The sequence below is a fragment of the Cupressus sempervirens genome, chromosome 11 (genome assembly GCF_028749045.1).
Source record: "Cupressus sempervirens isolate cs-2001-9-10 chromosome 11, ASM2874904v1, whole genome shotgun sequence".
Classification (NCBI taxonomy): Eukaryota; Viridiplantae; Streptophyta; class Pinopsida; order Cupressales; family Cupressaceae; genus Cupressus; species Cupressus sempervirens.
In genome coordinates, this window is record NC_143128.1 from 255,131,393 (window position 1) to 255,153,758 (window position 22,366).

Genomic DNA, 22,366 nt, shown 5'->3' on the forward strand with positions numbered 1-22,366 from the left:
GCCAAGCCATGAAATATGGAGCATTAACAAAATACATATCAACTACAAAATAATCCATATGCAAGGGTGTTGTAGAAACTAGATAAGAAGCTAGTATCCACAAAATGATATGTGAGGAACAAAATTAAATGTGAAGCTTCTTATCTAACAACACTTCTTAGTGACAACTCATCAATCGGGCAGTTTAGACAAGGCACATGAATTGTTTGATAGAATGCTACCATGATATTTGTAAAAAAAGATTGTCTAAACTTTCATTCAAAAGTCACACATTGGCAATCATCATGTTGGAACTAGAGGAAATCATGCTCACTTGGAATGGAGAAAGCTTGCAGAGGCACCATAGTGAAGGGAGGCATGAATCATTTGTTGCAATGTGTCAATAGAGAGGTCATCCCATGAGATGGATAAAAAGTGGAGTGATAATTACATAGAATACAATGATCACAGAATATGCACAATATGGAATCATAGACAAGCACATGAACAATTGGGCAAGAGGCCTCAAGACACTGAAAATTTTGGAAAATTGATTGGTTTTAAGTGTGATATTAATACAAAATGTGGCTTGCAGAAATATTGGATATTGTAATGGAATAGTTGATTATTTGATTTATTGTATGTAATCTAATGACAGTTATATAGGAATTTGTAATCAACCCATCTAATCAGCAACTAGACCCAATTTACTGGGTTATGTCTAGTTTCTTTCTAAAAATATCTGCTATGATGCATTTTTGTAAAATTTCTTGTGAACTCTATCCTTTTTTCCTTGTTTGCATTATTTTTGTGGAGGATCTTGAGGTTAGTCACTTAGCATGGGTTGAGTGAATTTTATTGTTTTATTATTTGGATTCTGGAATATGTATGCAGTTGGATCAATTTTTATGTTGTGCTAAGATGTAATAAGCACCTTAAAAAAGATCTCTAAATATATATATATAGAAGGAAATATAAAGAGATAACTATTTAGAAGAAAAAGAAATGAACATTTACATAGCCCTTGAAGAAAATTGCAAAGCTAGGGTATGAAAAAGAAATCACAAAGCAAGGGCATAGAGATCACAAGGACATGACATGACAAAAAAATCCTATAGCAAGGGCATGACAACAAAATCATAGAGCAAGGGCACGACAACAAAATGGAGACATCACAAGGGCATGACAACCAAATCACAAAGCAAGGGCACTGCAATGAAATGCAGAGATCATAGGAATGAAATCGTAGAGCAAGGACATGGCAACAAAATGCAAAGATCACAACAATGAAATACACCAATCACAAGGTTACGACCCTCGTTCAAAGCTCTCCACCCTCTTTTGCATCCAAATCTCCACAATCAAAACAAATGGAGAATGATTTATGTCATGTTTTCTTCTTTTTATATACTCACAAGGATGTCACAATTATTATGCCAAGGTTGGTATTGCAACAATGTCAGGAATAATTGCAAAACAAAACATGAAAATCATCATAATGTTCACTATCGTTGCAATTTGACCCCAAATGTTGTAGTTCTATCTCTCTCTAGATATGCCCCATAATATATATATATACACACACACACACACACACACTCACACACAAACACAAATTGCTTTCCACTCTCTAGATAATCCACCTAATACCTCTCTCTCCCTTTAAACCCCACCTCTTCTTACCATCATATTCATCTCTCTCTCTCTCTCTCTCTCTCTCTCTCTCTCTCTCTCACACACACACACACACACACACACACACACACACACACACACCACTTTCTACTCTCTCTAGATATGCCCCCTAATACCCCTCTTTCCTTTTTAACCTTGCCCATGCTCATTGTCATATCCATCTCTCTATCTTTCCTCTACCCTCAATTTCTCTCTATTAAAAACTCTTTCTATATATACATTGCCCCCTAATCTCTCTCTCTCTCTCTCTCTCTCTCTCTCTCTCTCTCTCTCTCTCTCTCTCTCTCTATATATATATATATATATATATATATATACCACAATAAGTCACTCTCTCATTCTATCCCCTCCCTTATCTCACCATAATATCCCCCTCTCTTCTCCTAATTGTAAGCTCTCTTTCTATAGAAAACATAATAAGATCCCATGCCTCTATCTTTAGAAATGCCCCATACTCTCTCTCTCTCTCTCTCTCTCTCTCTCTCTCTCTCTCTCTCTCTCTACATATATATACCCCATAACAAGTGATGCAAAAAATCGTGCATCAGAAAATAAAGTGGGACATAAAAAAAAATTAGAAAGGAAATTTTTTTAAAACTTATTAGAAAAAAATTTAAAAATTATGGAGGAGAGAGAAAGTGATAAAAATTAGAAGAAAAAAAATAAAAATAAAATGGATAAAAGAGGGAAAAAATGTGTTTAATAGGTGGTATTATTTAGTATAACTTTTGTCTTGAGGATTTATTTAATGTAACTTTCTAGGCCGACTTGTGGCTTGGTTTGGTACAAGTAGAGGATCTTATTTTGTCATTATTCATGCAACATGCAACACGGAATTCAACATGAAGGAAGTGAACTAGAGAGAGGAGTAGCTAAGTAAAACTACTAGTTGCAGCTTGGACAACAAGAAGGTTCATTGGTGTCTTGCGAGCACAATTATTTTCTTCTTGGGGTTTTCTACCTGATTGTGGATCTAGGCTAGCTACGATTTGGATCTTGCGAGATCTTGCAGAATTACTATTGTAATTGCTTATGTATTTGGTCATAACCCAGAAGGCCTTACAATCAAGTATATTGGATGTAAATTTTATGATTCTATTATGGGATTTTTCATTATTTGGATCTAAATCTCTTTGTGTTATTTTTATTCTTCTGTTGTGTCATTATTTGATAGGGGCTAGAACATCTCCTTTGGGTTTTCTCCTACCTTGCACTGCACCAAGTGGTAGCAAAGCTAAGTTCGATCTTGTGGTGGATTATTCCTTCTAAAGTCTTACAAATCTTTGTTGTAAGGTATAAGATTGTGGTTCTGACTTATAATTGTAGATGGTTCGATGGTTGCGAAGATGGAAATTTGATCTTGTTGACTGAAACTTTGATCTGGTTGGTGCTTGTTAATAGCGTGGATTTATTGTGTAGTGTTTGCGATGTTGTTAGTATATGCCTCTAAGAAGATTGGACCCTAGAAAGATTTTAGATCTCTATGATGTCATGGAGAAGAGAATTACAAAGATGTCTTCTTTGTTGGAAGCTAGATTGACCTATCGAGTTAAGGAAAGGATAGTTGAGTTTTGTAGAGATTTATGTAGTTGGAGTCTACCGATCTGGAAGTGAGTTGTGTGGCCAGTTAGAAGACTTGTTCGAGAGAAAAGAGGACATTTCAAGTTCAAGGTGGAATTAGGCTTTGTTGATCAATTTAAGGAGTCTGATGTGAATCCTACAGAGAAACTTGTGGTTGTTGCTGAAGAGGTCCCTAACCTTGCTGATGTTGGACATGATATTTGTTTTCATGATCACTTAGATGGATCTGGCATGGAAATTGTAGAGCATCTTACTCTGGATGATGAGATTTGTGATTGAGGATTTTCATATGGTGGTTGATATGGATCTGTATTCATAAGTTGTCATTGAAATGATTAAAGATTTACCAGTTACTTCTGATATAGATTTCCATAGTCCTCTTGATGTGGATATGGTTTTGGTTTCACCTATTGGTAGACATTCTTTTGTTGAGGATATGGATGTTGGCACTAATGTGGAGTTGGATGTTGCTAGTATGGATTCACTAGTTACTTAGGTGGTTAAGGATCTACATGATACTTTAGATCTTTGTGTGTGTAATTTTCCCATGGTTGACATGGCTAATGATTTACATGTTTCCCTTATTGTGGATTTGGGCTTACATGTTGCTGACTTGGCTTTGAAGTTACATGCATTGTTGCCATGGATTTCATGTTGGAGGATATTACTATTTTTTATTATGATTAGTTGCAAAGAATATTGGTGAAGCATTATGTTCAATTTGTTCTTGAAAGCAGGATTGTTGATTGGGTTACTAAGAGTAATTCTATTTTGATGTTTGAGTGGATGAAGCATAGATGGTTGATTTTCATATTTGTTCTTGTATCTCAGATGGATTGGAAACCTTTAGTGAAGATGAAGATGGTTGGAGATATTTCTTTTGGCATTGAAGTGTGGGACACACTTTTCTATCTGCTTGGGGAATCTGATGCAAGAGCATCTTACATCAGAAAAAAACTTGGGGGACGTTAATTTTAAAAATTAAAAAAAAAATTAAAAGGATTAAAAAAATTATTAGAAGAAAAAAATTGTGGAGGAGAAAGAAAGTGATGAAAATTAGAAGAAAAATAATAAAAATGGAGAAAAGAGCGAAAAAATGGATTTAATAGGTGGCATTATTAAATGTAACTCATGGCTTGAGGGTTTATTTAATGTAAGGGCTTATGAATGTAACTTGGTAGGCCAACTTGTGGCTTGGTTTGATATAAGTAGAGGGTCTTGTCTTGTCATTATTCATTCAACATGGAGCATGGAATTCAACATGAAGGAAGTCAGCTAGAGAGAGGAGTAGCTAAGTAGAGTGAAGTTTGTGAGTAGAGCTAGTAGTTGCGGCTTGGGAAACAAGAAGGTTGCTTGGTGGCTTGCAAGTGCAAATTTAGATTCTTCTTGGAGTTTTCTAGTAGATTGTGGATCTGGGCTAGCTAGGATATGTATCTGCAAGATCTTGCAGAATTACTATTGTAATTGCTTATGTATTTGGTTATAACCTGGAAAGCCTTATGGATGTAAATTTTATGATTCTATTATGAGAGTTTCATTTATTGGATCTAAATCTCTCCATGTTATTATTATTCTTCCACTGTGTGGTTATTTGTTGGGGGTTACACATCTCCTTTAGGGAATCTCCTTCACTGTACTGCATCAACCATCCTCTCTTTCTTTCACACACACTCATTATTTTCCCTATCTTATCTCACCATAATATCCATCTCTCTTTCCCTATCTATAAGATCTCATTCTATAGAAAAATATAATAAGATATAAGAGATACACCCCCTAATCACCTCTCTCTCTCTCTCTCTCACTCTCTCTCTCTCTCTCACACACACCTTTATACCATGTCGATATGCCCCTCTCTTCCTTCAAACCCTCTCTCTCTCTCTCTCTCTCTCTCTCTCTCTCTCTCTCTCTCTCACACACACACACACACACACACACACACCCCTTTCTACTCTCTCTAGATATGCCCCCTAATACCCCTCTTTCCTTTTTAACCCCACCCATACTCATTGTCATATCCATCTCTCTATCTATCCCCTACCCTAAATTTCTCTTTATAAAAAACTCTCTCTCATACAACTTATTTTACTTAATTCTATACTTTTGCTATTGGATACAAGTAATTTACTAATAATAAATATATGTAATATTTTAATAATTATTTAGAAGAAAATTACTAATTTAGTTTTAGTTTTAGATATGAATTTACTAATTACAGAGGGACTTCCAACCGCTTTCAATATATTCTGGAGAATACAAATCTCGAAGCTCAGGTAAACTAATATCCATAACAACTTGTTCATCAATTATTTAGAGTTATTAAAGAGGAATAGTTTGTTTTTCTTATGAGATAGAGATCTAAGTGTTAGAATGGTGAGGATTGTCCTTCCATCAAAAGATTTACTTGACAATGTCTTATACAACCAATATTTTTATAGAACTACAGAATGTAGTTATGTCATGTTGCGTACTAGAAGCTGTTAGGCCATGTCGCAAGCCAAAGACTATTAAGCCATTTTGTGAATCCTACCAGGAATGCTGGTCCAATGCTAACAATGCCCATCTCAGCTTCACTCTATGTAGTCCTGTGGCCTACTGGTTATAGTTCATGCATTAAATCACCCTTACGCTATGTCGAAAATCAGAGAATATTAAGCCATTTTATGCGAGAGAGATCTGAGTGCTAGAATTGTGAGGGTTGTCGTTGCATTGAAAGATATATCTAACAATGTCTAATACAACCAATTCTAGTCTTATAGAACTACAAAGGTAGTTAAGTCATGTCGTGAACTAGAGGTTGTCATGTGGTGAACCAGAGGCTGTTAAGTCATGTTGCAAACTAGAGACTGTTAAGCCATTTTGCAAACCCTGTCATGGATGCTGGCCCACTGCTAACAATCCCCCTCTCAGCTTCACTCTCAGTGACCTATTGATTAGGATGATCAAGGTTTTCCTTGCACCAACCGATTGTACTAAGAGTCTTATAGTACCACAAGAGGCAAATAAGTCTTATCACGAATTCAAAAGGAACTCTTAGCCACTGCCAACACTATGTTTACATATATTGACATATATTAAGTAATGTTGTTTATTTATTTTGTTTCATCAGGTGCAGGCTTTACGGGAACAATCCATCATATTTGTGGGGCATTCCATTGGAGGTGCAGTTGCAACCCTAGCCACCATTTGGTTTTTGGAAAAGGGAGTGAGAACCACTTCTTCTTTTTGCATTACATTTGGCTCTCCTTTAGTGGGAGATGCTAGCTTTGTGGAGGCCATTGTTCGCCAGGATTGGTGTGGAAGGTTTTGTCATGTGGTATCCCAACATGATATTGTTCCTCGGATGCTCCTTGCACCTTCTCAATCAATTGCCGAACCTCTAAATGCAGTTGCCCCTCACTTGGTGTCTGGATCGGATGATCTGATACAAGAGGCTTGCATGACTCTTGTTAACAATGTCTTGCAGTCAATAGTTTCTGGAGGAAGTCTTTATAGACCCTCTGGTACTTACATGTTCTGTTCAATGAACCGTGCAGCTTGTATTGCTGACTCTGAAGCGGCGCTGAAGATGCTGCATTATACTGTGCAATGCAATCAACGATTGACTTATGATCAAATTTTAGGCGCCTGCATTTCAGGGCATACAGGTTATGGCAAGTTGTTGAAAGCTGTGGTTGAAAACTTACAGAATTCATGGGGAATTGCAAACTTTGCTTCTGAGTCCTCCTTCGAGATGGGAATAGCACTGACAGTGGAAGCCATCGGAATTGAGGTCCAGGTAGTCTTTTTGCTTTAACTTATCAATTTGTCTACTTTTTAAATAATTTTTTTTGGTGAGTGGAGTATTTCTTCTTTTCTCTTGCCTGACTTTACCTAGTCGTCCCAAGTTTTCAAATTTATTAGGTTACTACATCTGAACAGAAAGTTTACATTTTGGCGTTACTACATCTAAACATGATAGTTAACATTTGTGGGTTTACTACATTCAAAAGTAAACATTTCTATTGAAAAAAACAGGGTAATTAAAAAGTTAAGGAAGAGTGGTAGTTTCCATTTTGGCGTTACTACATATGAACATGAAAGTTAACATTTGTGAGTTTACTACATCTAAAAGTTAACATTTCTAGTGAGAAAAACAGGGGAATTAAGAAGTTAAGGAAGAGTGATAGTTTACATTTTGGCAATGCTACATCTGAACGTGAAAGTTAACATTTGTGGGTTTACTACATCTGAAAGTTAACATTTCTAGTGAGAAAAATAAGGGAATTAAAAAGTTAAGGAAGAGTGATAGATAAGATATTTTGTGTTGCTGTTCTTTATTTGGTTTTATTTTTATTTTTTCAAAATTATGATCTATTCTGACACTTTAGGAATCTATCATACTTTAGAGATATAATGTTTCTATGGTTCATAAATATAGTTTAAAATATTTTTAAAATAATTATATATGTCAGTATAAATATCTTTTATGAGATTTTTTTAAAAGAAGTTTTATATCTAACTTAAAGAAGTATATAATTTTTTAATATAGAAATATATGTATTAGGGTGAGACTAGTGGAGTTGAGAGTCAATAGGAAATAGAATTGGTCAGTTATCTAATAAAGGAGGACAAACCTGACAAACCTTTCCCTCAAATCTCTTCAGTTGAAAATCTGAAATTTATCCATTCTAACAAACTCAAATAGTTCAATTTCTCTTTATTTGAGTCTTGGTCAGCATCATTTTTTATTTTTTTTTTAATTTATTTCTTTATGATTATTATGTTACTTGTTTTTCCTTGACTGAATTTATTCAGTTAAAGTTTTTTAATCCTCAATATCGAAAATTTATAATTATAGACAAATAGGAAAGGTGTATATATATTATGGAATGAAAAGGGAAAAAAAGAGTTATAGATATGGTATTTCTTCTTGTTGTTTTTAGTTTCCATCGTGTGTGAGTTTATATAAATGATTTAATATGGTTTTAATGATAATTATTTGTGCTCAAGTGTATAATCATTTCATAATGTTTTCCTTTAAGGGTTCCATATTTATTTCATAGAATCAGCCGAAGATTTAATCTTGGAACATATCTTAGGCTGAATTTTTTTCTGCTTCAGATGTAAGGATTAAAGTGTATTCATTCCATCAAAGTTGTTTAGAAATAAGAAATTTGGTTTGGTTTTAATAATGATTATTTAAGTGTTCTAATAGAGTCATTTCATGAGGTTTTCTTTTGTATTTTAGATAGGGTTTTACATTCAATTCATAGAATCATATAAATACTAGATCTCGGATCTAGCATATCTTAGGCTGAAACTTCTTCAAAAGAGATGTAAGGACTGAAGTGCATTCATTCTGCTAAATTTGTTTATAGATAGAAAGGTAATGACGTTTGTTCTATGAAAATTCATTTTGACACAAGCCCTACCCCATCTTTTATTGTGTTGAGTTCTTGCATAATACAGGACTGCTTAATTATTGACTTTTAAATAGACTATTTCACAATCATTAGACTTCACTAGTAAACCAAAGAACTTTCACTATAATATATAATTATAATTTATAATTTAAACTGTAATGCAAAAATCTTCCAATGACCTCTTAAAATAGGACAAATACAACAAATAAAAACAGTATCTTCCTACCATATTTCAATTTATACAAAGGCTGATTCTTAAGTAGTTAAGTGGAAATTTCATCGTGACCTAGTAGGGGAATTGTAAAGAGTTTCCGCAAATGTTGGTTGTGTTTGATTGTGGTATGGGTTTATGCTTCATATATGTGAACTAACTAGAACTGTTTCTGTTTTAGTTACATTTGTTACTTATTTCCACTTGCCATTTCTATTTTGTTAGATGTAGTAGTTTTCTTAGACATTGAAACTGATTCACTCTGATGGTAGAGCAGAATGCTGAAGCACTTGATGCCCTGAGGAAAGCCGGGAAGACGCAAAACGAGCAAGACATGAACATTGATAGGCTAAATTTTGACTTGAGCAAGAATCAAAGCAATATGGCAATGCTGGAATGGTACAAACAATGTTGCAAGGACCGCGGCTACTATGATTCTTTCAAAGATGGAGACAGAAAAGATATTGAAGCAAATTTAATTAGAGGAAACTTGGCATTTTTTTGGGATGATATAATAGAGAAGGTGGAGAAGCACCAGTTGCCCAGCGACTTCCAGTCCCAAAACAAATGGATCAATGCTGGCAATGCGTATAGGAAACTTGTGGAGCCTCTGGACATTGCAAGGCACTATCAAATTGACAGCTATGGACAGCATAGGAACATGGGAAACTATCTGTCAGCAGGTGTTAGGCACCACCGCCACGAGGTACTTGAGAAATGGATGAGAGAGAAAGAGCGAACCCGCACTGGCAGCAATAGAGGAAAAAAGCCCCGCACAAAGTTTGCATCTTTAACTGAAGACTCTTGCTTTTGGGCTCATGTTGAAGAAGCCCTCAAAACTCTTCAACGTCAAGACCTCAATGCCCTGGAGATGGAGAGTCTTAAGAAGTTTGAAGATTGTGTGTTGAAAATGATAGGGAATCGCAGTATTTCTGGTGAGGTTTTCTTAGAGGGGAGTAGCTTCATGGAATGGTGGGGACAGTACAGAGATCTTCGATATCAATCGCAGCCAATTAACTCTCCTCTGTTTAACTTCATGACCACCGAGGGTTGGAAGGCTGTGGGAGTTTAGGGGCATGAGCGTTTTTCTCCATCTAAGAAGTTTTTTTCATAGTTCTGGTTTGTTTGAACTTGTCAATTTCTATGTTTTCGTCGCCCTGCATGATGTGTTGTTTTCTTTCCAATCTAGGTCTCGATAAGTTTGTTACAGTACTCGTCACAAACTGCTTCTGAAGCTGTTTAAATTTGTGTCCTAATAGAACTGCTGGCATTTCAAATCCGGTTTCTTTGTATCTCAGCAAAGAAATGAGAATAATATGTAGTCTTCACGTTATTATTATTACTATTTTATAATGAATGTTGGTTGGGTTTGAGAAATTTTAGATTTGAATGTGTATTTTATCATTTATGGTTTGAATAATATTTTAGAGAGATGTTCACTATTCTCATAATGAATTGTAGGGTGTGATTGAAAAGATTAATAATAAAAATTTACAATAACTAAAATTAAAAAGAATGTGATTGAAAAAGTTAATGAAAAAAATGTACAAGTAATCAATTTTTCAAAAATTAAAATTCAATCAATATAGATATTAAGAATATTAAATGTTTTAATTATTTTATAATATATTATTACATATAAAAATAAATACAAATTTTAATAAATATAAATTTGTAAATATAATTGAAATAATAGATCAATACGATTTAAACCATATAGTGTAAAAGTTATATAAAAAATTGATTTAAATTAAATATTAAAAAAATAAATTAATTAAATAAAAGTTTAGATAAATAAATTGTAAGATTAATTGTTAACAAATAACTCATAATTGTTTCCAAATCACTTTTACTTTCAACTACTGCCTTAAGCCAAAATGTCTTGCAATGCTTGGAAATCTTTTGTCAAGCCTCTAGTTCTGCTATTCAATGGCACAAAATGCTCTGCTATGGGCAATCTTTTTTTCCAGCTCGGCCCTGGCTTGACCTGTTCAAATGGAAATGGGTCACTCACAAGGAGATCTTTCGCTTTATGGGCATTCCCTTTTCCTTTCAAGCTTCCCACTCGAGTTGTGGAACATTTTGCTTGTCAAAATTGAAAAGAAGCTTGACTATTGGCTTACTAAACCCCTTTCGTTGGCAGAGAAATTTCAGATTGTTCAAAGGTCATGGTGGCTACGCATGTTTATTATCCTTCTTGTTGGGCTCCTTCTAAAGCCTCTTATCTGAAATTAGAGAGATTGCTCTGTGACTTTCTTTGGGCTTTTGGTTCTAACCATCATGGCTTTCATAGAGTGGTTTGGGATTTTTGTTGTCTCCTTAAAGAGTCTGGAGGCCTTGGCCTTCTTTCCACATAGAAGCAAGGCCTCGCTCTTTGTGCCAAATAGATTATACGTAACATTACTTGAGATGAAGCTTGATATTTCTTTTGGGTTTCCTATTAATAGGCCTACATGGAAGGGGATTGGCTTTCAAACCCTTCTCATCATGCGAAAACCTATGCACATATAGGGCTCTTTTGTTATCAAGAGCATATGGAAAGCATGGGAAGCTATGAAGCCTTGGCTTTGCTGGTCTGGTGATGGGTTCAGTGATGGGCTCTCTTTGAATCAGTAGAACATTTAGTGGTCTCCAATATTTCCCATCCAATGTATTCCTCTGGCCAAGACTCAAGGTGCTAGTGCTCTGCGTTTTTTCAAACATGGCATCAAGACACTTAAGGACCTCTTTTGCAAGGTCTCTATGAGCATCAGATCTTGGGAAGATATGAAAGTCCAGTTCTGTCTTGCCCGTTTAGATCAGCAGACTTTTGATCTGTTGCTTTCTACAATTCCAAATCACTTAATTCACAAGGTGGGTATTCAGTCTATTCGACCTTGGTGGACAGACTGGAAATGGTATCCTTCCACTCCCTTCACCAACTACAAACCAAGTTTGGGGTATCGATGGCTTTCTCCCCATTTGCCAATGGTGGATACCCTCAACCAGCGCTAGCATCTGCAGTCTTCCCTTTCTTAGTGGAGAAAGTGTTTCGACACCATATGGAGTGTCATTACTGAGCTCAAGATTGCACATTTTTCTTGGTATCTGATGTTTGAAAGTCTTCCCCTTGGGCCTCGACTCAAGCATATTGGGGTTCTAGATCCTCGATGTCCTTTCTATGGGAAGCCAGAGTCTTCTTTGCATATTTTTTGGTTCTGTAGACGTGCCCAAAATTATTGACAATGGATTCATGATTTCTTTAAGCCGTTTCAATTAGTACCTTTTTCCTGGCATATGATTATGTTGGGTGACTCCCCTAGGTTCCCTAGGCAATTTACCCAGATCTGGCATACCTTCAAGATGGAGATTTTGTTTACTTTGTGGAAAGATAGGAATGTTGTTCTTTTCACTCACAATTTTCTTGACATAAATGTTGCTATATACACTAAAGCATGCATTTGTAACAATGTAATGATGCAGATTCAAGTCCAAGCCAATAAGGTGGCTCTAGAGGTGGCCCACCTCTAGGAGTTACTCAATCATAGGGGTAATGCTCCTTGTACAGTTGCCAAAGTGCCTCCTAACGTCTTGACAGATCACACTCCGCCCAAGGGCCACCACCGAGGGTGTAGTTCTTCTACCCATCGCTCCCACACGCCTCATTTGCAAGCTTCTTGCCACCGCTCTCCTAGGGGTGGCAATGGTGGTTGGTGTTGCTACTCCGCCTCGTCGTGGCTCTGGGTGGTCCCCAAGTCTGGTGGCTCCCCCTTCTGGTGCTCCTCATGTGGTTTCTAGAAAATGGCCTTTTCACCTGGAATTGGCTATTTCTCCCTCACGAGCTGATCTAAAGGTTGGTGACCAGGCCCCTGATGATGTTGTTGATGACTAGACTGTTCCAATTCCACTTGCCAATCCCAGGGATGTTTAGGGATTTCATGATCGCGATGAACCACCCCCCTCAGCTGGCACTGCTTTGGCATCTCGAGGGGTTGCTTAATGGGTTTTTTTGATGAATAGTTGTTGATTCTAGGTTCGACCATGTGAACTTTCATGAGGTGATCCTGTATCCCTGACTCTTTTTTGTGAATTGTAACTAGTATATTATTTATTAATAGAAAAGGACTATTCATCAAAAAAATACCTACTTAAATAGAAGGTTTACTAAATACTTCATAAGAGTATTTATATAATTGCTATCTCTGGGAAGTACTATTTCAATACCCTAATCGTCCTTCCTATTTTAACTATCTATTAGTAGAGTGATCGCCCATTCAATTCTTGGTTAGTCAAATGTGTGGTTTACTCCCAAATTCATGAATACACAATGACCTAAGACAACGTTGATCTAGATGATCTTATCCCAAAATTAGATTTAGGAAAGAAATCCAAGGTCTAGTGGAGTGTGATAAGTTATGGAAAAACATAATATAAGATGCAGAAATCAAGCATAAAAGACCTTTGGATCTAGAAATCACTAAAATGGGGTCTAGTCGGTCCATAGAGCTTCCAATTATGTGTGCTAACTCTTTAGAATGGTACACCCTCAAGATCTAAATATTAATGCTTTATTCCTAGTTACATTGTATTTGCAAATAGATTTGTCACTGTGAGTGTTTCAGGTCAAACATATGAATACTAGTTGAAATTCATAATGTAGAATGATCACAAAGGAGTATTTTCCTTATGATATAATGATGACAAAATAGAATATTAGACCTCAAGATATAAAAAGATAGAATATTCTAATACATCCACATCAAGCTATTAAGAGATGAATGTGTTTCATCAAATCAATTACATAGAATGAAAAAGACTATGGAATTTCACCATTACAATAGTGAATTTAAACTTCATATATGAGAAGTAAGCAATAATATTTGATTTGAGACGTAGACTAAATGCATGCATTCATCTTTATTCTTTTGAAAATATATAGGTTCAAAAGCATATTTGTACATGGTGTAGATCCAAAAGAAATTCACCATCGTTTTCCCTTTGTCAATAAATTCCCTCTCCTTTTACATTGCTAAAAAGATTGTATTTATAGACTCTTCTTGATAACCAACTTGTAACCACATAGAAAAACTACGTAACTCCTCCAACTATTTAAGATAATTACCTAGAATAACTTCCCAAGCGACCACTTAGAAGAACTGCCCATTTACAAACAAGTTAGTATTAACTCAACTTTTACAATGAGAAATCCTAAAAGGTAGCTTTATTTACAACAAGCATGACACAAGTCACTTTTACATAAGAGCCACTTGAGACCTTTTTAACATTGATAGAAATAGAAAATTGTCTATTTTATTGGTGTGGGTGGCACATATACTTCAGATGCACAAATGGAAAAACATCATCTTCACCACCTCCATTTGTGATTGCATCATCTTTTACCATATCATTATTTGAGTTCACATGAATCATTCAATTGAAATGAACAAATAATTTTGCTGGCATAGCACCAAAATGATGATACATTATGGATATTGTTCAAGTATCAATATGTCTTCCCACGAGCATTGGTTGTGAAAACAACACCAATCATGAGCACTCTAACATTTTTGAGAATGCACAACCTATTAAAGTCATGTTGCTTCCTAGTGCTTGAGACCATTGGTTCTTTGTGGATGCTCTCATCTGTAAACTGTTGTAACTTGGATGATATGTGCTCTTTTGTTTTTAGTCCTCTACATTGATTTTTGGGATTGAAAGTGTGCTTCTAAATCTACCAAATCTACCATTTGGACAATCGACCTGGTGAGAAACTACCAAAGTAGATTAACAGAAACATATCCAAAATTTAGAAGCATCCGACGGTGCAATAAGAAGTTACACAATCAGCATAGAGACCCAATTTGACTGTCATAAAACCAAGGAAAGAATGCAAGTGCAATCCATTTGGGACATCATTAATCTCACAAAATACCAAACGTTTCAAAGTGAAATCAATTGTGTTCGAAATTTCTGTTGAGTACTCCACTTTCCAAGGAGAAATAATGGTGTTTGAGCAGCTGCAAGGAGATATTATCAAATCCTTGCACGGTGTTCTAAAATGGAAAGTTTGTAGTACTGTCTACCCAAACTGGGATATCTTTGCCATTTCAGTACACCACTTTGTGAGGTAACATATATTCAGGATGCAACAAATTATTGAATAATCTGTGATAATTCATTTTGTTCCTTAAGTTGACAACTTCACAAGCATTCAGTTAAACAATTCCGACAAATCCTCCATGATTTTGTAGTTTGCATGTAATGTTCATTAGCGGCATTTGCAACAGCAACATGTGTTAAATCCCATATGAATTGCAATGAGCTCCCAATCTAGCATAGTTGCCAAAGGAACTTGGAAATGGTCTTGAAATCTTGTTCTTCAATCACTGATTGCTTCTTCTTCAAGGTTTCTATATTGGCTTGCACTAGTATGTGTTATGGAGAACCCAATATTATTTGATCTGTCTTTATCGCTGCCAAATGCATTTACTTGAAATTTTTGATGCTTTCTTCTGTTAGAAGCAGTCAAACCAAATCCACGCTGTTATAACCGAACAGCAAGTATGTCGCACATTTTCTTGATAACAGATAGAAACGACCTCCATGAAACTAGGTCATACACCATGAAACTAGGTCATACAGCATTATCCACTTATCCTCTAGAAACATCTTTTATTAATGCCCTCATATCATAGACTCTCTATATATAGAGGCCATTACATACGTTTGTTAGCAATCAGTTTGTGAATAAAATTTGTTTCTTTGTTCAGTGTTTATTTCTGATATTTTTTGTATTTAAAATTTCATCATCTTCAACACACCGAGTGGATTTCTTTGTTATTCTATATATTACAGTCGACGTGCCCTGTATTTTATTACAGATTTTCCTTGCATATCGATCAAATCATTCACAGTTATCATTCCTAACAAAAGTCTTGTATTCTTCACATTTTCATGTGTCTATAATCAATTTCAAATCTCTTGTTGCCGTAGGTAGGGAAGAGAACTATCTATAATGGATCAGAGATGTCGGTTTCATCTAGGCGCATGCCTATGAAAGATATTTGTAGCCATATAGCATTAAAAGTATCATTTATCCTTCTCTTCTCACGTGATTCTGATCTTTAAATCTCCCACTTTGGGGCAGGTAATTCCAATTGATAAAAATCTGTTGATGTGGGTAATTATGATAACTACCATATCTTGGCTTCCAATACCACCTTTATCCTTAGAAATATTCATCAAGAATTCGATTCACTATGAGAATTTCCTAATATCAGCGCAACATATATCCATCAGTTTCTTATCATATTTTTAAAACTTATAAAAGCCATCAATAACATTAATTTCTTCATAATTGGTTTTGACTTCAACTAGTACTCCATATCAGATGGAGCATCGATGATGGAAGAAAAGTTTCAAAGTTTCCAAATGCACCAAAACTTCTCAACACACCTTCATCAAATTTTTTACTTGTAAACTTGATGAATCACCACCAATCACCCATACTAATAGTCATCAGGCGTTTCAATAACTTGACTTATCGGGTGTTCCACTTGAGCTACATCGCTCTTTTGATAGACTTGGACAACTTGTTCATGATGCCATCAGATGGAGCAGGGAATCCTTCATCTAGATTTTTGGAAAAGAAATCTATAACTTGCATATTTGACTGCTCGAAGGGTCAATTGGGAGGGAAACCATAGGCCACAGATGTGACGTGAATTTACTGAAAATGCAAGGTTCCCAATGCACTCGTATTTGGCCGTCTACATAATGGATTCAAAATAAAAGTTTAAATTTTGAGTAATTCTAAATAGGGGCTAACACATTCTACTCCAATACGAATGTTGGCTAGTCTATTTACAATATGGTTGCCTCCATGCTTCATGTACAAGATCATATAATTATCAAATTCCCTAAGTAATTTGATATAATATTTGATGATAAGTTTAATCATCAAGTTAGTGGGGTCCCTTTCAAATATTTGGTGAGGATATTTGGCTTTAGCAAGGTTTTGTGCAATTCCTTGGTAGCTCGAGTAATGTACAGGTTTGGCTTCATCAAGGTTTTGTGTGATATTAGAATGAGTTTCTCCCTAAGAAAAGTTTGGGATTATGTAAAAACTTGTTGGAGATTGGTTGTAGAGTATCAGAATTTGTTTCTGACCTATAACTTGCAAAGGTTACGATTCTTACAGGAACAGGTAAACAAAATACAAGTAATGTTATTACGGATATGTTGAGGCAAATTACAAGTAGACTTGAAGTTGTTGAAATAACCTAGAGAAAAGTACTACATCCTTAAGATGTTAGTGATGAGGAATAAGTAGTGGAAATACTGAATCCTAAACCTAAGGCAGAACAAGATGAAGAGAGACATCAAAGAGCCTTGAATAGAGTTAATGCAAGACCTATTTTTGAATTTTCTACATATAGTGGAAGTCTTTACACTGATGCTTTGTTGGATTGGATCTCTAAGATTGACAAGTATTTTATATATGAAAGTATGCCTAAGGATAGAAAGTGAATAGTAGCTACAAAATTGTAAGGGCATACATCTCCTTGGTGGGAACTTGCGAATTGATAGAAAAATAAGAAGAAAAGAAAAGATCAAGACTTGAAAAAAGATGGTTTGTAAGTTGAAAAATAAATTCATTCTTGTTGATTATCAAGATAATTTTTTGAGAAGAAACCAAAATTTGAAACGGAAAGACAAGAATATAAAATATTATAATGAAGAATTATATAAGTTGGACATTAGAGCTAGACATATTGGTGATTACGTTGAGAAAGTGGTTAGATAATTGATGGTTTGAGGAATTCTATACATTATGAGATTAGCTTTATAGAGATGGAAAGTGTTGAAAAAACATATTTGTATACCATGAAAGCTTAAGAAATTTTTGAATAGAAATAAGAGAGAAGACAAAGAGAAAGAGGTGGAAAATTTGAGTGAAGTAGATAAAGAAATTTTGGAGAAAGCATGAGATCCGATAGCACATCTAATGAGAAAGGAAGATATGAATGGAAAGAAGACAATGGAAGAAGAGGAAGAGGTAACTACGCTAGAGGTAATTATACATACTGGTTACTCTAGAAACACCAGTATTGCAAATAGAGCAGATAAATCTTTGTTTAAAGGTACTTATTTTAAGTATGGGGAAGAAAGACATAGAGCTTTTGAATGTACATTTTCTAGTAAGAAAGTTTCAAGTAATAGCATAAAGGCTTTGATCTAGGAAGCATCTATTGATGCACCTAATGAACTTTGGAAGGGAAAGGACTTGATGATGAGAAGAACTCTATGGAATGAACGATTAGAAAATGAACCTATTTTGAGAAAATTATTTGTACGACCATATTTAAAAGTGAGGATAAGTGTTGTAAAGTGATTATTAATTGTGGTTGTTCTAAGAATTTGGCATCTAAGGAATTGACAACTAAATTGAATTTGTGGAGGTTGAAGCACCCTAACTCTTATCACATTTCTTGGATCTAGTATGAACATAAATTTTTATTGTGAAATTTACAATTGGAAATTACTTTGATGAGTTCTTGTGTGATATCATGCCTATGAATCATTATCATATACTTTTAGCAAGACCTTGGTAGTATGATAGGAAAGATTTGCATGATGGTAGATTAAATCAGTATACTATTTGGGCTAATGAAAAGAAGAAAGTATTGTTTCCTTTGGTTGACAAATCTGAGGAAAATCAAGGTACTTTTGTAAGAGTTTGTTCAGTTGAGGGAAATCTATTTGTGAAAGATATAAAGAAACAAAATGTTTGCTTTTCTTTCACTCTTAGAAGAGTGAGAAACAAGATGAACTTGAACATGCACCTGAGGTTAGATCTTTTTTGTCTAATTTTAGGATATTATTTCTTATAATTTCCTTGATGGATTACCTCATGTGATAAGTATGATTTATTTTATGGCTTTCATACATAGAAATAGTTTTCCTAATAAAGAACTGCATCGACTTATACTTGTTGAGAATGAAGAATTGAATAGACAAGTTCAAGAATTACTTGAGAAAGTCTTCATCTCTAGAAAATTTGAGTGCTTGTCGAGTATCTATTGTATTAGCACTTAAGAATAAGTTAGAACAGAGAATGTGCACAAATTCTAAAGCTGTAAACAATATAACAGTGAAGTATAGATTTTTGGCTAAGATGGATGACTTATGGATAGATTGAGTGGAGAAAAGTATTTTATAGAGATTGATTTAAAAAGTGGCTATCATGGTATTAGAATGGGAGAAGGTGATGAATGAAAGACTACTTTAAGACTAATGAAGGTTTTTCTAAGTTGGTAATGCCTTTTCATTTTAACTAATGCGCCTAATACTTTTATAGGCCTAGTGAATGAATCTCTAAAGAAATTTGTGGGCAATTTTTTAATTGTATACCTTGATAATATATTGATTTATAGTAAGACCAAAGTGGAACACCTTGAGCATATTAGACACATTTTGAAGATATTGAGAGGGGAGAAGTTGTTGATAAAAAAGAAAAAATGTTATTTTATGAAGGATGAGCTTGTGTATCTTTGTTTTGATTTATGCTCATGGTTTGAAGATGGATCATGAGAAGGTAAAATCTATTCTTTTTTGGCCTATATCTGATAATGTTAGAGAAGTTGGATCATTTCATAGATTGACAAGGTTTTACAAAAAGTTTATTAGAACTTTCAATTCTATTTGTAATGCTATGACAAAGACTATGAGAGGTGATAAAAAGGATTTTAAGTGGACATGTGGAGAAAATAAAAGATTTGGAACATTGAAGGAAAATGTTGCAAAATTATGTATTCTTTCTTTCTTTTATTTTAACAAAGTTTTTCAAGTTGATTGTGATGATAGTGGTAATGTCATTTGCACCATTTTAAGTCAAGAAGGAAAGACTATAGCTTTTTATTATGATAAATTGAATTAAGCTAACAAGAAATATTCAGTCTATGATGAAGAATTTTATGCCATTATTTAAGATAAGAAGAAATGGAGACACAACTTGATGCCTACATAGTTTCTTCTATACATTGATCATAAAGCTTTATTGTATTTGGCAAGCTATAATAAGTTTAATCATAGACATATTAAGTGGGTTGAGTACATGTAGAACTTTTCATTTGTGTTGAAACATAAGAGTGGACAATCAAATAAGATGGAAGATGCTTTGAGTAGAAGAAGTTTGTTAAGTGAGATGAGAATTGAAGTGCTTGGTTTTGAATTTATTTAAAGAACTTGTATGCAACTAACTCCTCCTTTGTAGAACCTTGGAAGGCATGTAAGAACTTTTTAACTAGAAGACAAGTGGGCTGATTATTTCATTGAGGAAGATATTTTGTTTAAAGAAGTTTAGTTGTGTATACGTACAATATTTATGAGGGAGAATATAATTAAATAGAAACATAGTGGTGGACTTGCAAGATATTTTGGGATTGATAAGATACAAATGATTATTTCTTAGACATATTTTTGGCCTTAGATATAGAAGGATGTTTAGAAGATTGTGAGGAGTTACAAAATATGTCAAGTTGCTAAGGGAAGTAATTAGAACATTTGTCTATTCACACCTTTTCCTATTCCTTATAGACCTCGGGAAGATATCCTGATGGATTTTGTTTTGGGATTACCTAGAACATAGAGAGGTAATGATTCTATCTTTATATTATTTGAGAGATTTTTAAAATGTCCCATTTCATACCTTGTAACAAGATATCATATGCAATTAATATAGAAGATTTATTTTTTAGAGAGATTATGATACTTCACAGTTTACAAAATACTATTGTTTTAGATAGAAATACTAAGTCTACCGGTTACTTTTCGAGGATACTTAGGAGGTAGTTGAATAATGATCTGAAGTTTACTTCTAAATTTCATCACCACACTAACGAACTAACTATAGTTGTGAATAGAAGTTTGGGTAACCTTTTGAGATGTTTGATTGGAGATAAACCTACTAATTAGGATTTGATTTGGGCACGAGCTAATTTTACATGTAACAATAATGTGAATACAAGTACTAAGAAGACTCCTTTTGAGATTGTAAATAAAATGAATCCTAGGGGAGATATTAAACTCATAAGACTGAATGATAAAGTGAAGAATAGTGTTGAAGCTAAGGAATTTATGGACTTTATGAAGATTTTGCACAAGCAAATAAAAATTAATCTACATGCCATTAATCAAGGATATAAAGATAAAGAAGATAAGAAAATGAGACATAAGAATTTTGAAGTTGGAGTTAGATAATGGTACATTTTTTATTTATTTTGGTTGAGGGGTTAGGAACCCAATACGGGCCTAAATGTGCAACTTTTTAGCTTACGGCCGAGGACTAAGGGGCATCCACACCATCAAAATCACTCAAGGCACGATCTTGGCCTCAGCCCTTACAATTTATTGTCTTTGGACTCAACAATATTTTATCCCTGGTGGGCTCTTTGTGAGTTATTAAACTTCACTGATAGACCAAGGGCCTTTAGACAGTAATGGTACATTCGAAGAAGAGTGCAGATTTTCATTTTATACACACAATAAGTTGAAGATGAAGAATTTTTGTCCTTACAGAATCTTGAAGAAACATGACATTGGTAATGTTTTTGAAGCTCAATTGCCTAAAGATATAGATATCTCACCTATGTTAACTATTTTAGACATACTTGAGTACTTTGAATCAAATGAAGAAACAACTACTAAATTAGATTATCCTAAGAAGAATATAGAAGGGATTGAAAAGATCTTGGATACCAGAATTAGTAGGAGCACAAGAGGAAAGACTACAAGGAATGTTTGGTTCAGTGGCAACATGAGCCTCTAGACAATAGTTCTTGGTGCACAAACAATGAATTGGATCTTTATGATTCTTATTAGAGCGTTATACCTTCCTAATGTGGACATCAAATTTTTTTTTACCCCAAGTAATTGATGTATGAGCATCTTGGGTACTTTGGAAATCTTGTATGCCAAAACAAAATTTCCTTTCTTTGTTCCTATTTTATTATTTGAGGAATTGATGTTGTTGTTCATGGCTTCTTTTTCTACGTACTTATCTCCTTAACGTGGACCTATCTTGGATCCTTTGTCTAAGAGAACAAAACTTAATTATGTCATTTGTGAGAGTTAATAATTCTCTTTATTTGAGGCATGTCAATTCCCTCGCATCTTGAGTAACATGGAGGTTTGGCTTCAATTAGGTTTCCTGTGACATCATGGAATTTCACACACTTGGAAATATCTTCTTGGATCACATGTGGATGTATCATTGTTCCTCTTGAAGTTAACTTGCTTATTGGTGTTAGCCCCAATTGATAATGTAATTGATTGTGGGAGATTATTAGGTGGTGATGCTATTAATGTGTGTAAATGAGTCATATCATTTGTTATATTGTAATTTATCATTTTTTATATTGTAATTTATGTCAAACTCTTAGTTAATTAGATGTAATGGTAACTCACTAAAGTACCATATCATTAGATTAATGAAGAGGATTTGAAGAAAGCATGA

General features: G+C 34.5%; 1 protein-coding gene across 1 annotated transcript in view; it reads left to right on the forward strand.

Moving 5' to 3' along the window:
* The window catches only part of LOC149529121 (protein EDS1B-like), a 57,478-nt gene extending 47,230 nt beyond the window's left edge, over window positions 1-10,248 (forward strand). The window contains exons 2-4 of the mRNA XM_089808112.1: window positions 5,453-5,528; window positions 6,365-7,033; window positions 9,149-10,248. Of these exons, the coding sequence (XP_089664238.1) occupies window positions 5,453-5,528; window positions 6,365-7,033; window positions 9,149-9,943 (1,540 nt within the window). The 3' untranslated portion in view covers window positions 9,944-10,248. The remainder of the gene's footprint in view (window positions 1-5,452; window positions 5,529-6,364; window positions 7,034-9,148) is intronic.
* Window positions 10,249-22,366: the final 12,118 nt, after the last annotated feature.